Raw genomic sequence first — 18,604 nt, 5'->3', positions numbered from 1 at the left:
CAGTCTGTGCTCACCAGTTTTGGACATACTCCACAAGCCCTTTAGCGCTCTGACACCAGGAACTGGGCACCCACTTTGAGACAGGAGTACTATAAGGGAAACTTTCAGAAAGCCAAACCCCCTGTAAGGCATCTCGAGACAGGTCCCCTCTCCATATACAGGTACCATGTGCAGAAGAGAGAGGGCTAATCAATAAGGTCAGAAGCATTTTATGTAGGGCATCCTCTACCAATACAACAGAGACCAGTCCTTACTAGACCAATACTGTTTGACAGTAGCCATTGATCACCAGAGTACATCTGCTTGATAAACGACATCTGTCTTCAGCAGTAGGTGACAGGCACTCTGGCATGCCTTCCAGACAAACGCTAGCTCTCAAGATATTGCAACAATCAAACCAAGAAAGCCAAAAAGCCTAGAAGAAAACCCCTTGTGCCATCACCCAGGTGCTGAATGGTGTGGAAGAAGAGGGCTGTTGTTAGCTGGGGTTGTCATATTAAATATTATCGCACGGCTTGTGTATTTTTCAAGTTCAAGAGCGAGCCCGGAGTTAAGGCCATCTAAAAGAAACAAATGTTCTCAGGGCAGCTGCCTTGTGTTTATATCCCTGTTTCCATACAAGGCCATCAAAAGCATTACTTGCAGGGAGGGAAACCAAGGCACCAGGAGGTGGTGCAACTCGCACAGGCCACACAGCTGCTCCAGAGTCCAAACAAGAATTCCTAGGCTGCATTCCCCCAGGATATAAATGTGTACACACACAGAGCAACCCACTTAAAGGGTTTGTTTCTCCCAGCCCTTAATGTGGAACAAGCAAAGCAAAAGAGAATTGTGACCCCTCTGCAGTGCCGGATGAAGTCAAAAGTTGCACAGTATGCAGCCATGAGGGTAAAAGAGGAAGCAGCTGGCAAATTTTGGCAACAGAAACTTGTTTTTGCAAAACAAATGAAACCCAAGGAAAGCCACAGACTTGCAGTGTCGTGTGGGAGCAGGTGGTCCTCGATCTCACAAGCCTTATCTCCCCTGCTATGAGGAAGCCCGTGCTGCAATGTTTATGGAAATCTTCCTTTTTGACCATGACTTCGGTACAGTAATTACCGCGAGTTCCTCAAATTTTCCTGGAAATAGATGCTCAAGGCCGAGGGTTGAATCTCTTTTTTCCAAGCGTCTGCTGCCATCCGGTGGCAAACGCTGCAATGGCATCCAGGGCCTCCCAGGGCACCCTTGGCAGAGGGACAGCCCAGGCCCTGGTGACAACCTGCAGCCTGGCCCCTGTCACCGCAGTGTCCAGAGGAGGGGGCTCCTGGAAAGAGGGAGGGAGCTGTCTCACGCTTATCTGGACGGGGAAGGACCTGGGTGAATCACAGACAGAAATCAACTGCTGTAGAAAACTGTCAAATCACATTGAGGGCTGAAGTCAGGACAACTGTTTAGCGCAAGACTACTCCCCTCACATCCCTCGGTCTTCCTTCAGATGCTGCCTCCTCTCACGCCACTGCCCTTTCTATTCCCTCCTGCCCAAGGTGGAAGAGGGGGTCTCCCTGCCGCAGGGCCAGCACTCCAGCAGCCAGGAGGCATTGTAAAGGTGGCTCTGCCAAGTCCCTGCACTCCAGCTGGGCACGGGAATGCATGCCAGGGACATCAGCCAACTGTTCATGTTTTCTTATTTGCAATCTTGTAAATAAAAATCAGTCAGACAAGAGCCCTGGGGGCCCCGCCAGAAACAGTCCAGTCCCCCATCATCGGCGAGTGTCTGCTCTGCATGACTCAGAACTCAGTCTGGCACATGCAAAAATACACAGGGTATTGCTGTTTCCAAGAACACTGCACGGCAGTATGTTCGACTGCTGATAAAAAAAGAAGCAGCCACATACCCAGACACTCTGAGGGGACAGAGCTGAGATGCCTGAAAGTTAGTATTCCTTCAGTCAATAAGACGACGATGGCCATCTTCTTAAGAGAGAGACCTTATCCATTGCAAAGGCATAACAATTAATACAAGCGATTACGTAACAAGTAATAATGTAAGAAGTACAAGCCCAGATCTTCGCTTTCCAAACGTTGCAGCAAATGCTCATCATCTGCAGCGTCCCAGCACCTCAGCGCAAACGCCTGACTATGCAACCTGGCACATGCTGTGCAAACAAGCTCTTCATCTTAGAGGTGACACATTTAGGTAAGTACTGTAAGGATTGCTCTCAGTTACTCCAGATAAATCCAGCTGAACTCAACAGCATGTCTCCTACTTTATGGTGGTGTAACCAGCAGCTCACAATGGAACACTTCAGAATAGAGGCTTATGCTCTAACCTGTACTTGGTCAGGAGCACTGGAGATTGAAGCATTATCTTACTGCCTCCTCCAAAGCATCAGCTCCAGAGCGCTGGGGGCCAGATCCACGCCATGTAACTACAGGACCTTATGAGCAGAACAGAAGGTTTGAGCAACCCCAGTAACCTAGGTTCAAATCACATCTGAAATCTTGTGAGTGCAATTATTAATTCTGTAGCCATCGGGATTCAAGGGTCTCAAAACCCTTTACTAAGTTCTCCTCCATCTATATTGCACAAATATAAACAGCAGAAATCCAGCTGTTCAAAGCTGTTTTGAAAGAAAACCAGAATTTAGAGCAAACCAGTATCTTTACCTCTGTTTGATACACAGGGAGACGCAGGCACAGCACACCAGCACTGTGATCCGTGGCAGAACCAAACAGCATCCAGACAGATTGGCAAAACCATCAGCCCAGGCCCTGTGGGACAGATTTATCTTGCTATGGGCCATTAGGTAATTTGTCATGAATGCCAAAATGCTGTTTGAAAGAAATAAAAGCCGGGAGTTGCAGGGAGGATTACAGCAACTGAGATCCATTTGCAGAGTAAGTTAAATTGCCATCAACACCTGCCTATGCCTATTAGCCTCTCGCTGTCAGGAACCGTCCAGTGAGGTTACCTCAAACTGAAGTCCAAGTCAAAGGAAAATGAAACACCACGCATACAAGGCACCACTCATAGGTGGTGCTGGCAGGACACACACAGAATTCACACTTTGATGTGGATTATGAACTATATAAAGAAGGAGTTGTGTTTTGTGCTTTGATGCAGCACCTCTTTACCTGCTTTCCCTTTTAACCGGACAGGAGGGGGTACGATAGGAGAATTTCAAGCTGACTTTGCCCAAGATGGTCATCTACAAGCAGATGTTACTTTGCTGAAGTGACTCAGAAAAATCTTTCCCTCTATCTTTGTCAAGGACTCTGTATTCAACTCCTTTACTCAATCCCTGGCCCAAGTCCAAAAAGACTCTCCCAGTGCCCAGGGAGAAGAACTAGGGGAGTTCTGTCCCACTTCTACCCAGCACGAGTTGTCTTGTGTCCCACTCTTAAGGCACCTCAGTTCTTTCCACTCTTTGCCCTCAAAAGCCAAAGTTGTAACCCCGCAGGGACCGCAACAAGCCTTACACAATTTCTTCTCCCTCTCCTTTATATGCTCCCTATTTCTCCTTCCCTCTGAGGCACCTGCTTAAAACACAAATGTGGTCCTATCACCCCAGAACAATACATTTCAAATAAGCATATAAAAGACCTTTTATTGACACGAATAAATTGATTGGGACCATTACTTTGTAGCTGCTTCCCACAGAAAAAGCCTCTTAAAGGCAGCCTGAGGCAGGGAAGCAATATTTACATTTAGATGAAGGTGTTTCTGTCACAGCACCTCCCAACAGTTTCTGGCCCCAGGTATTGTCTCCAGAAGAAATTAGTGAAGTCAAGGAGCTTTGCTTTAAATAACACAAAAACAAAAGGGGGAAAAAAAGTATTTCTACAGTCCCTCTGCAAGCATATTGTGGTCTGGAATCACACAATCCGTGGCAACGCGATGTCAACAGATGACGGGAGAGCAGTATCATCACATCGGGGAGAAACAGCAAAGAGCTTATGTGAGGAAACTGATTTTTCCAGCACAGACTCTGTTAAAATGCCCTGCTTTGAGTATCCCAACAGTTACAGAGTTTCTATTGCCCAGTATGAACTGTTCCCCTGCACACTGACAATGGACTACATTCAATGCTGCTGTGAAACGCTGTCGTACCACCACAAATTTACACCACATAGGCTTTACCTCCAGCCTTTACTTAGTTCATTACACTCTAAGTCTTCAGGACACCTGACAAATGAAATGCATGGTACATTGCTCCAGTTCCAGTACTGATAGAGAGGCAAGTGCTCTGCAAAAGGTACCTATTTTAATGCCTTTTCCCCCCCCCCCAGTGAGCACAGATCTGACAAGGATTTTCAATGCCCTTGGCATCCATGTCCCCAACCACCGCAGAAATGTCAGTGAACAATAACTGACCAGCATTTTTTTCTGCCATCGTTGAAAGGCTTGTCTGTGCTACAAATTTGTCCTGTTTCAGCACTGTTACAAGAATAAAAGCAACAGATGCAAGTATAACCAGTAAAATTATGTTTTACTGTCTTTTATCTATTGTATTGTATTATCTATTGTAAAGGAACAAATATTTTGCAGTCAGTCAGCTGGGGAAGAAATATAAGTATTTCCACCTCCCTAATCAATACCACCTAGAGTAATACTCAGCACAGGCCAGGCTTTAATGCAGCAGCTTGATGAATGAAGGACAGACAGATTACAAACCCGCTAGGTCCAGCACATTCTCCTGTTCAAGGAGCAGAACAAAAGGGGGCAAGAAACCAAAAAAACCCTCATTAATATTTTCCAAGTAAAGGAAAGATGTGCCACAGATTCCAAGACAGGATATAGTCAGGGGATTATTTAAGTACTGTCATCTGAATGAATTAGTACTTAACAGTCAGTGCTACCCTAGGGACTGAAGTCTGCTCAGATTCCAATTCTGAGGTCAACTCAGAAAAAGTTACAACCTACACAAACGCAGACAAAGCTTCCCCATATGCTGAGGCAGCTGCAGAAAACTTCCCTGCTGCTCTCCTGACGGCCTGCCTTCACCTGGAGGGTCCCTGTACATCAGCACATGATGGAATGCTTAATTAAGTGCTGTTTTATTACAAGCGGTGAGACACTTTGCAGTGGCTCTATGTCAACCCTAGCATTTTACAAACCATTGCAGTTCTGTTTCACAAGACACTTGTATGCTTTTCAAACCGTGGCAGCCGTTGCAAACATGCACCTGCTCATTCTGCAAAATCAGCATCGTACTCATTTTTCTCTTCTTGAGGAGAAACATTGTAGCACCAGGAGGAAAAATGTGCTGGCACAAGGGCACAGCGTATTATAGGGATTTGCATATGTATTGAAGATAAACCCTTCAAAATTCCCAAAGGTACAGCTCCAGAAACTGTTGAAACATTTGACATGCGCCAGCCTTCCTTCTGACATGCTCCTCGAGCTCGTTATCCTTCCTGATACATCAGCTAGAAGGGAAGCATTTCCCCATCTCCCAGTGCCTATCTTTAGCAGCCCCATATCTACACAGTGCTAACAAGACCAAACCATGATCCTCATTTCCCTTCATGTTTCCACCCCTGAAACAGTGGCCAGAAGAACATTTGCAACATAAAAAGACCTTGCTGGCAGATACGCTGGGCATCGTGCAATTTTGTCCGCTAGAAGATTTAGGGCTGAGCGGCCCCTTTCAGAGAGGAAGAAGCGCACCCAGAGAATTAATCTATTTCAAAATGGACAGTTTGTTCCCTCTGTTAATCCTCTCCACCTACTTCCAATTCATTGTCACAGATGCTCCCTCGGTGACAAACAAAACCTTCGGTATTATGAAGTGCTGAAGCTCACTGGAGCTTCTTAGGGAAAGTGGGTAGTGTGTTCCTTTACTCCTTTGCGACTGAGCATCCTCTTGTGCTTCTTAGAATACTGCTATTGATATCCATTTTATTTGCTACTATATGAAAAGCATTAAGCTGTGAAGGAACAGACTAGAGAGGAGCCAAAAGAAGGATAAAACAGTGACAGTTAGATGGCAATAAAACAATCCAACTTAGAGGGATGAAAACCCCCCATGATGCTGTGGCCGAGTATTTAACCAGGCCAAGAATACTAGGTTCTTTGTAATAAGGGTTCATTCAAACAAGCTGCAACGCTAGAGAAATTTCCATCTTACAGTTTTGACTAATAGTCTGTTCCAGCAAAACCAAGACCTCAGGCAAAGTGAAATACAACTCCATTGACATCACGCACAGCTATTTTCCAAGGCCAGTGCATCTATTTATTCCATAATTTCTCTCCTATACACACATTCCCTGGTGCAAGAAACTCAGCCTTGCAGCTATAGCAGAGACAGGAGCATTCATAAGCTAAGCAACAACTTGCAGAGCATGCTTCTTTCTGGTGACATTGCCACACATAAGGACCTTGGACAAATAATCTTCCCCAGGTCTTTCACTTTGACAACTGTGCTTCTGAGTTACCGTAAGTGTGCTCTGGTGTAAGGGAAAGGTACTTCATTAATATTCATAATCAGAAAAATTACTCATGCTTACATTGAAGCTTGGTTTTGTGCCCTAAAACTTACGTACACTGACTTTCAAAATCTGAGACGTGCAGGCAATGGAATTATCCAATCCTGTCCTGGACGTGACTTCTACTTGCTGAGTGTCCTCTACTCACCAAGTGCTACTTTTCATAGCACCTTTTCCCCTTTCTGCAGAGCAATGCAAGGTGAGCCTAACCCTTCCCACTACTCATCCAACCAGGAAGTGGATTTGAACAATATTTATTGGGCTCATTTCTCTCACTTGTGAGACCCAAGGAAGACATGCTTATACTGTGTCAGAAGCCTCCGGTGCATCAATATTCACCGGAACATCTGCCAGGTGCCACAGGTCACCATGCTTAGAACACACTTTGGCAAAATGAGTTTACACAGATAGATGTGTTTTGCTAGATTCCTTCACTTTTTTTTTTTAAAGGGAAAGAAGGAGGATGGGGATTAGAAAGGGCAGGAAAGTACATTCTTTTCATATATATATAAAAGTAGCTGATTTTACAGGGGCCAAGTTACCCTTTCTACAGAGATGAGCTTTTGTAAAGAACAAAAAATAGCCTGGCTAAATTGTCCACTTGGGATTTGTGGTTTGCATTATATTGTTTTATCTTTTGCTCCAGTTTGTTTTTGCAAAGTCAACACCAGGAGAAGAAAAATCAGGCTTAATTACCTCGCACTGGAGTAAAAGAGGCAAAGCAGCAGAACAGTAGTTTGCAAAGGGTGACCTGCACATGCAGGGGACCCAAAAGGCTCTTGCCTCCAACATCAGACACCGAGTCTTTTGGATACACTTTGGGTAAGAAACAACCCTGGAAGACAACCCAAAACAAACACCAGCAAGGTTTTCTCAAGCTTACCTGTCACGTACAAGAGCACCGGAGTTAAAACATCTGGGACTGCCAACGCAGGAGCAGCTGACTGGGACATATGGAGGAGCAGCTGCCACAGCCACACGGACAGAACCGAGCCAACAGAACAAGCCCCTGGGCTGCAAGGGTCTCGGCTGCCTCGGGGACCGAGGGATACTTGCCAGGAGGAGCACAGAGAGACCCAGGGACACTACCAGGAGGGGCAGAGGGGAAGCTGGCTCCCTTTGGGATCAAGGAGCACTGCCAGGAGGGGCTGGGCGACAGGGTGCCCTGTGGCCTGGGCTTCCCTCCACAGGCACAGCTGCCCTCAGCCGTGCCCCAGGACTCCCTTCCCACCACCTCTCTGCCACCCTTTTCCCCGTCACGGCAGGGGAAAGGCTCCTACCTGCATGCCGCCATGCCGCCTGCCCTGAGGGACGTGCTCCCAGCAGCTGCCGGAACCTTCTGGAACCTTCCGGGGCAGGTGCGCTGTGGAGCCGGGCCTGCCTCCCCGCCCCGCCCCCCTCCTGCAGCCCAGCCCCACTCGCTCTCGTTACCGCTGCAAAGAACAGAAATTTCACAACAAGCAATATGAGAGCTTCCTTTTTCATGAACAGAAAATCAAATTCCTGAACAAAACACCAGGCTTCACCTATTCTCCTTGTACCTAAATGAATGTAAGTTATAAAAACCTTTCCATGGCCTACGAAGGCTTGAAACCCTGCCTATGTTACTTTTTACAGCTGACATGGCATTTGAATGAATTCTGTTAACGTGCATTTAACAAAGCCATGTAATAGATGGCTTTCCAGCCTTTACCCTTGCAATGGCAAGGCATCATTTACACAAGACCAATACAGCAATAGGAACTGTATTGTTCACTTATGCAGTAATAAAAATCCTCTTCGGCCTTGTCCCTGTAGGGTTCATAATTTAAAGACTGGAAACTCGGAACCTGTAACATGAAAGGAAGGGCAGCCTAAGCCAATTCAACTTCTATGTTAAGTAGGAGGAATTAAAAAATCCCAGAGAAATGTCAAAATAAATACCATAGCACATGTTCAAGCCAGCCTCAGAAAAAACACTTTCAGAAGCTATTTCCAGTAGACAAGAACTGACCTTCCCCTTATAAAATGCCACAGGGTATAAATAGAGCAGCCACTTCAAATATGCAGCTCCAAACTCCCGTGCAGTTTGTCATGAATACTTCTCCATCAGCTTCAAGCACACTCAGACAACAGGGCACTCTTTCCTCCCTACACTCAGAGAGCTAATTAGCTTGAACTGTAGTCAAAATACCTCCCTATTTCTGAAAAAAATCACACATCAAAACCAATGCAGGACCAGATCAAGAACGCAGCCTTCCCGTCTCCCTTTTGACCAAATATTTATTCTGTGAAGATACTCACCACTTCTGTCTGTGGCATCACAACATTTTCCTAAGTCTTGGAGATGCTGATTATCATGAACTGCAAATATGGAACACCCAAACAGCTATCTCACACAAACGCATTATAATCCCTCATAGCTTGAAAAGCCATTACAAATGGAGACAAACATGTAACTTTATGCAATTTGAAAACAAATTTTAGCTTTTCAGCAGGCAATGAACAGACAATGAGTTATTGTGCATCTTCCTCTCTGCAATCATCATCCCTTTGGAATGCATCTCTTGCCAGCTCTGTAACAGTTGTGTGCAAGACTACTCTGCTGGCACAAAGTAACATCTCTTAGAAAATAAGATGCATGAAAACTCCAGCTACTGGGATATACATAACGTACTATATCTCATTTCAAGCTTACACTTCACGAGTCATCAGGCCCCATTTTCCCTTGCATGCCTTCTGGATACCTTTGGTTCACAGGCAAATTTAAAAGAAGATGACGGCATGCAGTCTTCCCTACTCTCTTGAAACTAGGGGAATTGTCCTCTCTGGTTTAGAAGTTCGTCTTTTTACTCTTCTTTGACTGATGGAATAAGAGCTTATCCACATGCTTCGTTTTAACGACTTATTTGTGCTCAAACAGATCAATGGCTACAATATATTACTACTGTACACAGAAAGCTCCTGAAGTCATGACAGCCAAAACACCCTTGCACATTCATCCTTATCAGTTTGACGACTGAACTTATGGAAAAACATACCAAAGTTATGCAGTATGGCCCTAGAGCATAAGTGTGCCTCAGGGAGGCGGAATATACTCTGGAACTGGACATGATGTTGGTGTTTTGCCTACTGTATATTAAAAATGAAATGACCTCAAGGAAAGAAAAAATAAAGCCAAGACAGACAAGACAGCTTTGAAACAAACAAGATGGCCATGCCGGCATCCCATTTTATCCCAGATGAAAATAACTCTTTCCCCACTAACAACAATCAACAGACACATTTCGCTTGCAGGCAAAACCTGGCTGCTGTAGTGTAGCTTGGTTTTATTTATGTCCACAAATATTTCAAAAAAATTACAAAATACTCAAATGGAGAGAACACAGAAGTCACGATTTCTGGGTTTCTACTCTGTTTACACTGTGTTATCCCATGGCAAACTACTCATATATACATTAAGCTTCAAGATATATATAAATGTAGCAGTCAGAATGTACACTCTGCTTTAACGGTGCAGTGAAACAAGCTCAACCATGACGACATAGAACAAGAGAGACGTTTCAAAAACACTAAAGCAAAATTAAAAAATAAACTTTCAAATCAGAGGAAAAATAAGAGAGATTTCTTAAAGAAAATCAAAAGGTCTGGGTTGTTTTAACAGGGCATCGAACACCAAGGTGGCTTCAAAAACCACTGCATGTAAAGTTGTAGTTAATCACTGGTCTAAAATGGAAGAATTTCAGTGCTTATTTGCTGGATGATGTGAACAAAAACTCCCCCCCCCCAGATTATAAGAATCCAGGGGGGGTGGGGGAAAGAAAAAAAAAAAGATATCAATTAATAGCTTTTGAACAGGCTGCAAACTTCAGCTGAAAAAAAAAAAAACAGATGGAGAGAGAACCATGGGAGGCAATTAGCTTTTTTTTTTTTTTAAATTCCTTAAGAACAGCTATAGCTAAAAATAACAGCAAAAGAGAAGGATCAGAAGAAATGTCTGAACTCCCCCAAACTCCCAAATTCCACATGGTAAAAACAAGGAGGGGAGGTTTAACTGAAGTGTGCCTAATTAGACCTTTAAACTGAGGCACTCTCTCTGCTGAGCAGACTGATCTTACTACCTAGTCTACTGTTAGCAAAAGTAAAAAAAAAAAAGTTACTCAGAAGAAAACCATTTCACCTGATCACTGCAGACAGTGACTGAAGGGATTGACTGAAGACTTTGCAATTCTCGATTCTAGATTGACCTCACGGTTTCCAAATCTCAGAAACATTAGCTGTTCCTCCTAATACCTTCACAGAGAGTTCAAATACAGCAGATGGAACTGATTAAAGGCTAGTGTAGCTCTTTAGCACTGAGAAATCTGGAATGGAGGACAGCAAAAAAGGAATATCAACATCAGCTGAAATAGTCCTCCTCTCTCTCCCCTACACACTCTTGGCTTAAGTCGACCCAGAACATCCCAATGCATATTTTTAATTTGTAAATTGATGTTACTAACTGTCCGACAGTAATCTGTGGGCACTGATGCCGTTTTGAGACCCACGAGGTGGGTAAAGCACTGCGCATGCCATGCCTTCCATCAGAATGTATGATTAACTACAAGTTTATCAAACATGGCTCAGTACAGTCCTATGACACAACCATCACACTGAACAGTTTACAACAGCAGAGAGAGAGCACTCGTGAGTTAAGAGAGAGAATGGGGGGGGAAGTTATGCACCAGCAGAAAAAAACGGCCAGCAGATTCAGATGTCCGTCGGCTGTATCGCCCTCTGCTCTGGCAAAGAAAACCCATGGCAAAACAGTGAAAAAAGAAAAAAATTCTGCCTAGACAGTAAGCAGGGCTGTCTCCAAAATAATGCTCACTGGCCTTCTGTGTATTCCTCTCCTTTTACCATCCACATGGGAACTAGCCAACAGGCGTTATTCTGCACGGACCTGTTGTGTTGGGAGTCAGTAAATGTTACTGTCCATATAACCGGTTAATCCAAAAGCAGTAAGTTCCTGAGATACAGAACACTCGTGGCAATTAAAAAGTTTTTGCTTACAAAACCAAAGCTATAACAGTCAAAGAGAAGTACAGAGTGGTCTTTGCAAAACAACTTTAAGAACGCTAACTGAGTTGCCTATCCACTTTTCTTAAGAACTTATCAAACGTAAGAGGCCAGAAAGAGCACGTCCTCCGAAAATATGCACATGCATACAAAATTCTGGCTGTACTAGTTTGAGCCACGGAACATTTTTAAAAAGAGATTTTAGAACAGATTATTTCTTTGAACCTTTGCCTAAAGTCTAAAACCAATGTAGTTAGATTAAGTTTCAAAAGGTAATAGGAAAGAAGTGTATTATGGCCACGCTGAAAATTAATCCTTGAAGTAGGCATCAAAAGGGTAAGCTAGTTCCAAGGGACACCTGTACTGCTGAGAAACCCGACTCAACAGAAATCATCTGCAGAACAGAGAGATGTAACACTAACAAAAAAACCAACAAACCCAAACAAACCAAAAAACCAAGAACAGAAACAGTCATTTGCAACATTATCCCTGCAGCTCCCTTTAATGCTTATTGTTGATATCAAACCAAATTTCAAGCTTTTACCCATTTGAAATTATTGATACCCATCATTCCCTTTAATTAAAGGGATAATTATATATATATATTTTATTAAAAAATCAACTCTGTATTCTGTCAATACCAGGTAGGAATTCACTATTTGTGATGTTACTGAAAATCAAGATAAATGTTTCTGGAGTTTTGTTTTGTTTTGTTTCTCCCCTCTACCCAAAAAAGTTATTTACAGACTTAAAAAGCCATGCTGCAGAACTGAGCTCTCTTTAAAATTATGAAGATTTCCTACAATGTATTAAAATAAAAGTAGATTTTTATTATTATAGCACTTCAATTCAGAGCTTGTTATGTCACCTACTTGCAATCCTTGTTTTTTTTAAATAGCTATAGATGCATTGAGTGTCTCTTCACGCACAGTGACTTGTGTTGTGAACCTGATTCTAGCACCTACTCAAAACAAACTAGTAAGAAAAGAAAAAAAACCAAGATTGCAGGAAGTTCTCTGAATATTCCACACAGTCCTGTATTTTCAATAGGCTTCTGAATACGTTGTCATGCAGGGAGACCCACACCAGTCTTGAGAAATCTTCTCTACAAACGAACACTATGCTGATAAGTCTCTACTTGTTGGGTGGTTGGTTCTGTTTTAAATATATAAAGAAATCTTTATAAGATATTCTTTTCCTTTTGTAGCTCTTATTGTATGTAAAAATGTTCCACTCCTTCCCAAGGACTGGGGTTTCCATAGCCAGCATTACAAATAAATAATTTATTACAACTGTTTGTCGCCTTCTTTCTTCAGTCGACTGAAAGAGAAAGAAAACTCATTTTAACAAAACGAAGGAGGTGTCGCGACACTTCAGAGAGAGCCTGCCTTCCTGCTGACCTCACCCGGCCGCCCTGGAGGGAACAGAGGTTGCAACAGGACTTGTGAGCTTTCAGCACAAGAACGAGAGCCATCGTAACAGCAGCGATAACACTGTCTGTTGTGGGAGGAAGCGATGACCTTTTGCTACCAAAGCGCTCCTTACACGTGAGCAAGATCACTAGTGCCAGCTCATCACGCCTGAGCTTTATCTGTGCTCATAGATATGACAGACTGGCTGCCCCCGTGGCACGAGACCAGCACGTGACTTTGGAGAGGGGAAGCAAGGACTGAAGCATCAGAGTAAAGCAGTGCAGGGTGGGTGTTTAACATGCCGCTTCGTAGATACCCTTGCTACCCACAGGCACCCGGAATGACCCTTGTTAGGTACTGGTGGCTTTTTCTTCTTAGCTAACATATTGTCAGCGGTCACTGCCAAACAGGAAGTGAGGTGGCATCACATAAGGTAGGCCAAGAAAAGAACCACTCTACTATCGACCCCATGGAGCATTCTGGGGAGAAAGAACTCACGAGATTCATCTAGGCATTCTCAGCCGGTAATGCAGGATCTGTATTATTCACACATTTCAACTTCCTACCGCCCTTAGTAATTTCTTAAGATTTATTGAAGTCCTCCCCTCTTCTCATTCATACAGCTTTTACCCACTCTCCTCCACTGTTCTCAAATGAGAGAGAGATGTGGAAGCAGCAGTCATAGTAAGTATCACACTAAAAACCCCAGAGGTAATTCTGCAACGTCAACGTTGCAACTAGTCTATACCCTGTGCCAATAATTTGGACCTAGCTCCAATTTGCCCTATCACTTGTGCTAAAATTAGGTCTTAGTACAGCTTTCACCATCTTCCATAACTGCATCAGGACAGTAACTCAGCACACAGTAAGAAAGGCAGTAATTCAGAAGAAAAAAAGATGGAATGTGGAGAAAGATGAAGGAAGCTGTAGCACCACCCAGTCTCCAAAAGCTTTCATTGGACCTCTCACCTGTAATAATCTTCCTGACTTGGTAGATGACCACCATGCATGTGAGGATGCCCATGCAACCACTGCTGCTCCATTGCCAGTCTCTGCAGCTCTGCTGACTGAGCGTGCATGGCCTGCAGTTGGTGGGCTGCTGACATAGGAGGTGGAATGGCACCAGGCAGATCTCGTGGATAAGGAGTACCTAAGAGAGAGTTGCCCATTTTTAGACACTTGAGGTCTGCAGAGCTGTCCCAACTAACCTTTGGCTGTAACCTAAGTTACAGCTCAACTCCACCAACTCCCCTCCCAACAAATGCTAAAACCCAGAAGAAAAGATGACAATCAAGAGCCAACCTTTGCATAGGACCATAAAATGCTCTCACCAAAGACTGGATGTCGGAGCATTTCATGCTCATGAGGTGGCTGCCCTAGCAATGGGTTGGGGATGGTCCCAGGTGGGTAGGGAAAACGTGCCAAATGGGGTCCAGCTGCTAAAGGATCCACCAGCGGGTGAACAGGTCCTGCTGAACCTTTAAAAGAAGGAAAGAAAGCAAGCAATCAACTGCTTTGGCAAGCATTGCTCATTGTTGGAAGATCAAAAGCCCTGTTAGCCTTGAGCTGGATCAGCATTTGGCCTAACTGGCATGTAATTACCAGGAGCTTCGCTCCATCCAATTTAGAACCCACTTTTCTATCTTCAGGTGACATCTGCTTACCAAACAGTTAATTGTTAAACAAACAACCCAGGGATTTCAATTTCTGCAAGAAAAAGAAATCCACCACACGGTATTGAAAAAAATAAATTAAAAAAAAAAATCAAGTGACTAAGCCACCTAAGCTTTTATTTTCAGATGTCCCTTCCACATTTGTCCCATACACATTGTAGCAGTGCTGGCTAATCAGACCTGCTGAGCCTAACATGGGCAAATTGAGACATTGCTGTGAAATCTGTTCAGCAATTGGAGACTTAAAAGAAGGATTACAGCTCTTACCTTCGCTTAGCCTTGCAAGATCTCTCTCCCCTGTACAGCCTTCCCCCCCCCCCCCCCCCCCAATTCTTACCATAATTACATTTTTTACCCTGTGTTCAGAGTGCAAACACCCTGTCAAACACCTTAAGTGGACTCTGGAGAAAAGCTATCTGCTCTTCAGCCTTTACCTCCCAACCACTTGTTCCCACCTCTACCTACCACTGCGTGTTGGTGTGCTTGTGCAACGGACTGGCCCGGGGAACAGGCCGCTATTATCCCAACAAACAGAAAGGATTCAAAGAGACAAAGACCCAGCCAAAACCATAAGCAGCTGGGCAAATCCGCATCAGCTTTATTTTCAACTCTGTAGAGCTGATATATGTGAGGCCACCTCTTAATCTATGGATCTCTGGGCCAAATTTTACTACACTGCTCTCCTAGCAATCTCTTGTTTTTGGCTTTTACAGGTTAACCTCAAACATATTGCTACAAACCAAATTGTTTCAGCTGATTTTTCTGGAGATTTCTTGGAAATAAGCAACCCCATTTCTGTCTATGAGCACAAGTGACTTGAATTACAGATCTGCTCCCAACCCGAGGAAGGAATATGCTCAACTCAGATTAAACTGAGAAAACCCAAAACCATCAGAGAGAACTGTGGAATGCTTCATTGCAGCATTGTGACAGGGAAATGTGTTCTCCTTTATCTATCGTTCTCTGACATCTAGCTTCTCTTTCTGAAGAGAACTCTGATCTCTTCACAACAAAGATGGTCAACACAGAAAATTTTTCCCCAAAACTCTCTCCCTATTTCCCCTTTACACACATAAAATTGGAAGATCACTACTGAGATTTAGTACAGAAGCTCTTAAGCATCCTTCTGACTTCACCAATACTACTTGATAGGCCAAAAGTTGGCAAAACCCTTTGCCAAAGATGACATGGTCACCATCCTTGTGTGGAGAGGGACACCTGTAGACAACCTCTCTGATGTCACTTTACCCAATATGATGGAAAATATGACACCGGCAGAACCTGAAAAATACTTACTCATCAGCTCAACTGAAATCTCAGCGTGTTAAGCTGTTTGCAGATTGCAGAGGAACCGCCAGTGAAAGGAACACAACACAGCTAACACAATTCTCCCTCGGCTGTTATCTGGCACAGAGCATAAATGTGTGCTCATTTTACCCTCTCTTCATCCCCCCTCTAAGGCGACATATGGGTTATGCACTTTAGGGCCTCACCCACCTATGGAGCTGCTCTGGAGCAGGAACCACTTGGAGACACTCAAGAGCCCCTAACTGTATTTTAACCTGGCACCCAAGATTAAAGCCAAATTACTTCTCAAATACAGGTGAGAGACTTGACACCGAATTGACTTGGCTTTGTCTGTACCAGTCTCCCGCTACACTGAGAGTGGGAATGTACTAGCCATGGTTTTGTCGAGAACAAATAATGGGGGAATATCTAGACTTACCTGCACAGAGGTGATAAGAGACTTACCTGACAACAGAATCCTTATATAGACCCAACCTACGACAAATTTCTTCTGCTATCAATGGGGTATGCAAACCTGCCTCAGACTGAACCAGTCTAATCTGTGCAGTGAGTCTCAAAGTCCACAGCTGACAGCTTTAAGAATCCTGATATTCAGCACTATCGCCTCCTACCTGTAACCCCCCAGCCCTTAACAATCTCACAAGACCCTGCTGACTTCCTTGCTATACAATTTGGCTTCTGCAAGAGCAACCAAATTCCTTCTGAACTCCAGAAAGCAGACATCCCAGCTACATTTAATGCATATTGCTCCAAGGCAAAGTATGCTATATTTGCTTGCACCAACACTACATTTGTAGCCAGCTGCACCAGAAGCTGTGCTTTTAGATACTTGGACTTTTTTTTTCCCCTTACTTAGCAGCTACTGCACCTGGTGCCTGCTTGCTATGTTCTCTCCAGCCTGCCACCAGAAAATCAGACAAATTCTGCTTAGTGCCTCATCTTCCAGAATCCAGGTTCCAGACTTCTAGAGGAGTAACCACGTAGCTTGCTTTAGAAATGAGCAAGCGTTCATTTTTGAGACTACTAAACACTCTGGGGGAAAAATTTCCACACATAGAATACACTGTAGCTAAAAAGATGCCAACCCATAAATTTACATGGTTCTTACAAGAATTGTGACAGAGAATTTCAGCTCCACTAAAGCCAGATGGTTGGCATGTCAAAAGGCTAAAGAGATGAAGTCTTTCTCTCCTATTTTTTTCTTTTCAGCTCCTATATGGAAACACCAGCTTCAGCTCCTTCCCAGCTGTAATTTGTTAACAGCCATTACCAGTGTTAGCACTTCATGACATCTTTCCTAGTGAATTCCCTTCACCCAGTTCATTCTCCACCTCCTGTACACCAGACACCACTGTAAGGTGGTGCTCTAGGACTCCAGTACTTTAAAAAACCCAAAACACACAAAAAAAAACCCCAAACCCCAAAAAACCAAAATAACCAACCCCGAAACAAAACAGCAAACCTTTTACAGTGACAGTGTGCAGCCTCAGCGAAGGTCACTGTACTTTATCGTTGTTACTGGTCCACCCTCCCCCCCCCAAATTGCTTGCATTTCAGTTATCACAACCTTATACAGTACAGAAGTCACATCATATAGCAGCAAACAGGGATTTTGCTACTTGAATCCCAGAGTCCCACTTTGCCTGTTTCAGGCAGACTGCTGCTACCAGCTCATGAGAGAGGCTCCCCAGGAAACTGCCTAGCCCATTTCCCTGGGCTCACCTTGATGTAAGGGATCCTGCTGATGTAGGTGTAAATGCGAGTGTATGTGCGAATGTTGGTGATGGTGAGGCGTAACGTTGAACATCTGGAGCCGTGCCAACGGGTCATTTGTCAGCGATGCCATCCGCTCAGCGTGGATTCTCTCTGCTGCCAGTCTGTCAGGGTAGCTCATTTCAGGCCGTAACTGTGGGCCTGCCAGTGCAAGTCTCTCTCTTTCAAGGGGGTTCAAACCCGGGTGGAAGGAAGCAAATGGGTGAGGTCCTGCTGTTGGGGGAATAGTCAGTGCACCATGCCTGGCAAAATGCTCCATGGGGTTAGTAGCTGGGTGCAGTGCATCTAGCTCTGGGGGCTTCACCTCAAAGCCAGGTTTCATCCTCTCTCTCAACTCCCTTTCCCGGATTTCTCGCTCCCGGATTTCCCGCTCTCGCAGCTCTCGTTCCCGAATGGTGGGATCCACATTGTAGAGGCCAGGCATATGGTAGGCCAGAAGTGGATCGGTGGGGTTCAGGGGGACAAAGAAGGGATGATTACGGTTTGTTGGTGACATGACATGAGGACGGGCATATTCACTGAGTGTTCGTAAAGCAGGTGTGTCTGGACCAATGTATGGTGGTACAGCAGCAATGGTCGTCGGTGGAGGTTCAAATGAAGGTCTCATATGCGCTGGCCCGCTGAGCTGAGACTCTCCAAGACGGCCTTCATGGGAGGAGCTGGATACCTTCTGCTGCACAGAATGGGGGAAGAGAATTTTAATTCAACACATTTGGCTTAAAAACACAGCAGGCACACACTTCCCTTCTTGTGCTTCGAGCTCTAAGAGGAAGCAATTTCAGTCTGCTAGCCTTGTGGCTCCTGCAGTCGTGTGCTCCAGTGCAGTTTGGGGAAGAACTGGATTCTGTCTACCCTATAGGCCAGAAGATAACTACTTTGTAGTGGCAGCCTCAAAGCTACACCAACTGCTTTACAGTTAATAGAGCAGCAACT

At 44.4% G+C, this 18,604-nt stretch overlaps 1 protein-coding gene across 5 annotated transcripts in view; it reads right to left on the bottom strand.

The window, feature by feature from the left end:
• Window positions 1–9,738: 9,738 nt before the first annotated feature.
• The window catches only part of RERE (arginine-glutamic acid dipeptide repeats), a 254,957-nt gene continuing 246,091 nt past the window's right edge, over window positions 9,739–18,604 (bottom strand). For 4 of the 5 annotated variants that reach the window (XM_075114260.1, XM_075114262.1, XM_075114263.1 and 1 more), the window contains 4 exons: window positions 17,621–18,344; window positions 14,249–14,395; window positions 13,887–14,067; window positions 9,739–12,825 (listed from right to left, as the gene is read on the bottom strand). In XM_075114260.1, coding sequence (XP_074970361.1) covers window positions 12,792–12,825; window positions 13,887–14,067; window positions 14,249–14,395; window positions 17,621–18,344 — 1,086 coding nt within the window. In that variant the 3' untranslated portion in view covers window positions 9,739–12,791. The remainder of the gene's footprint in view (window positions 12,826–13,886; window positions 14,068–14,248; window positions 14,396–17,620; window positions 18,345–18,604) is intronic. The other variant, XM_075114261.1, reaches the window with a different exon arrangement.

This window comes from Phalacrocorax aristotelis, chromosome 19, assembly GCF_949628215.1.
Source record: "Phalacrocorax aristotelis chromosome 19, bGulAri2.1, whole genome shotgun sequence".
Classification (NCBI taxonomy): domain Eukaryota; kingdom Metazoa; phylum Chordata; class Aves; order Suliformes; family Phalacrocoracidae; genus Phalacrocorax; species Phalacrocorax aristotelis.
Note: the sequence above shows the minus strand (reverse complement) of the source record. Positions and strands in the feature narration are given on the sequence as shown.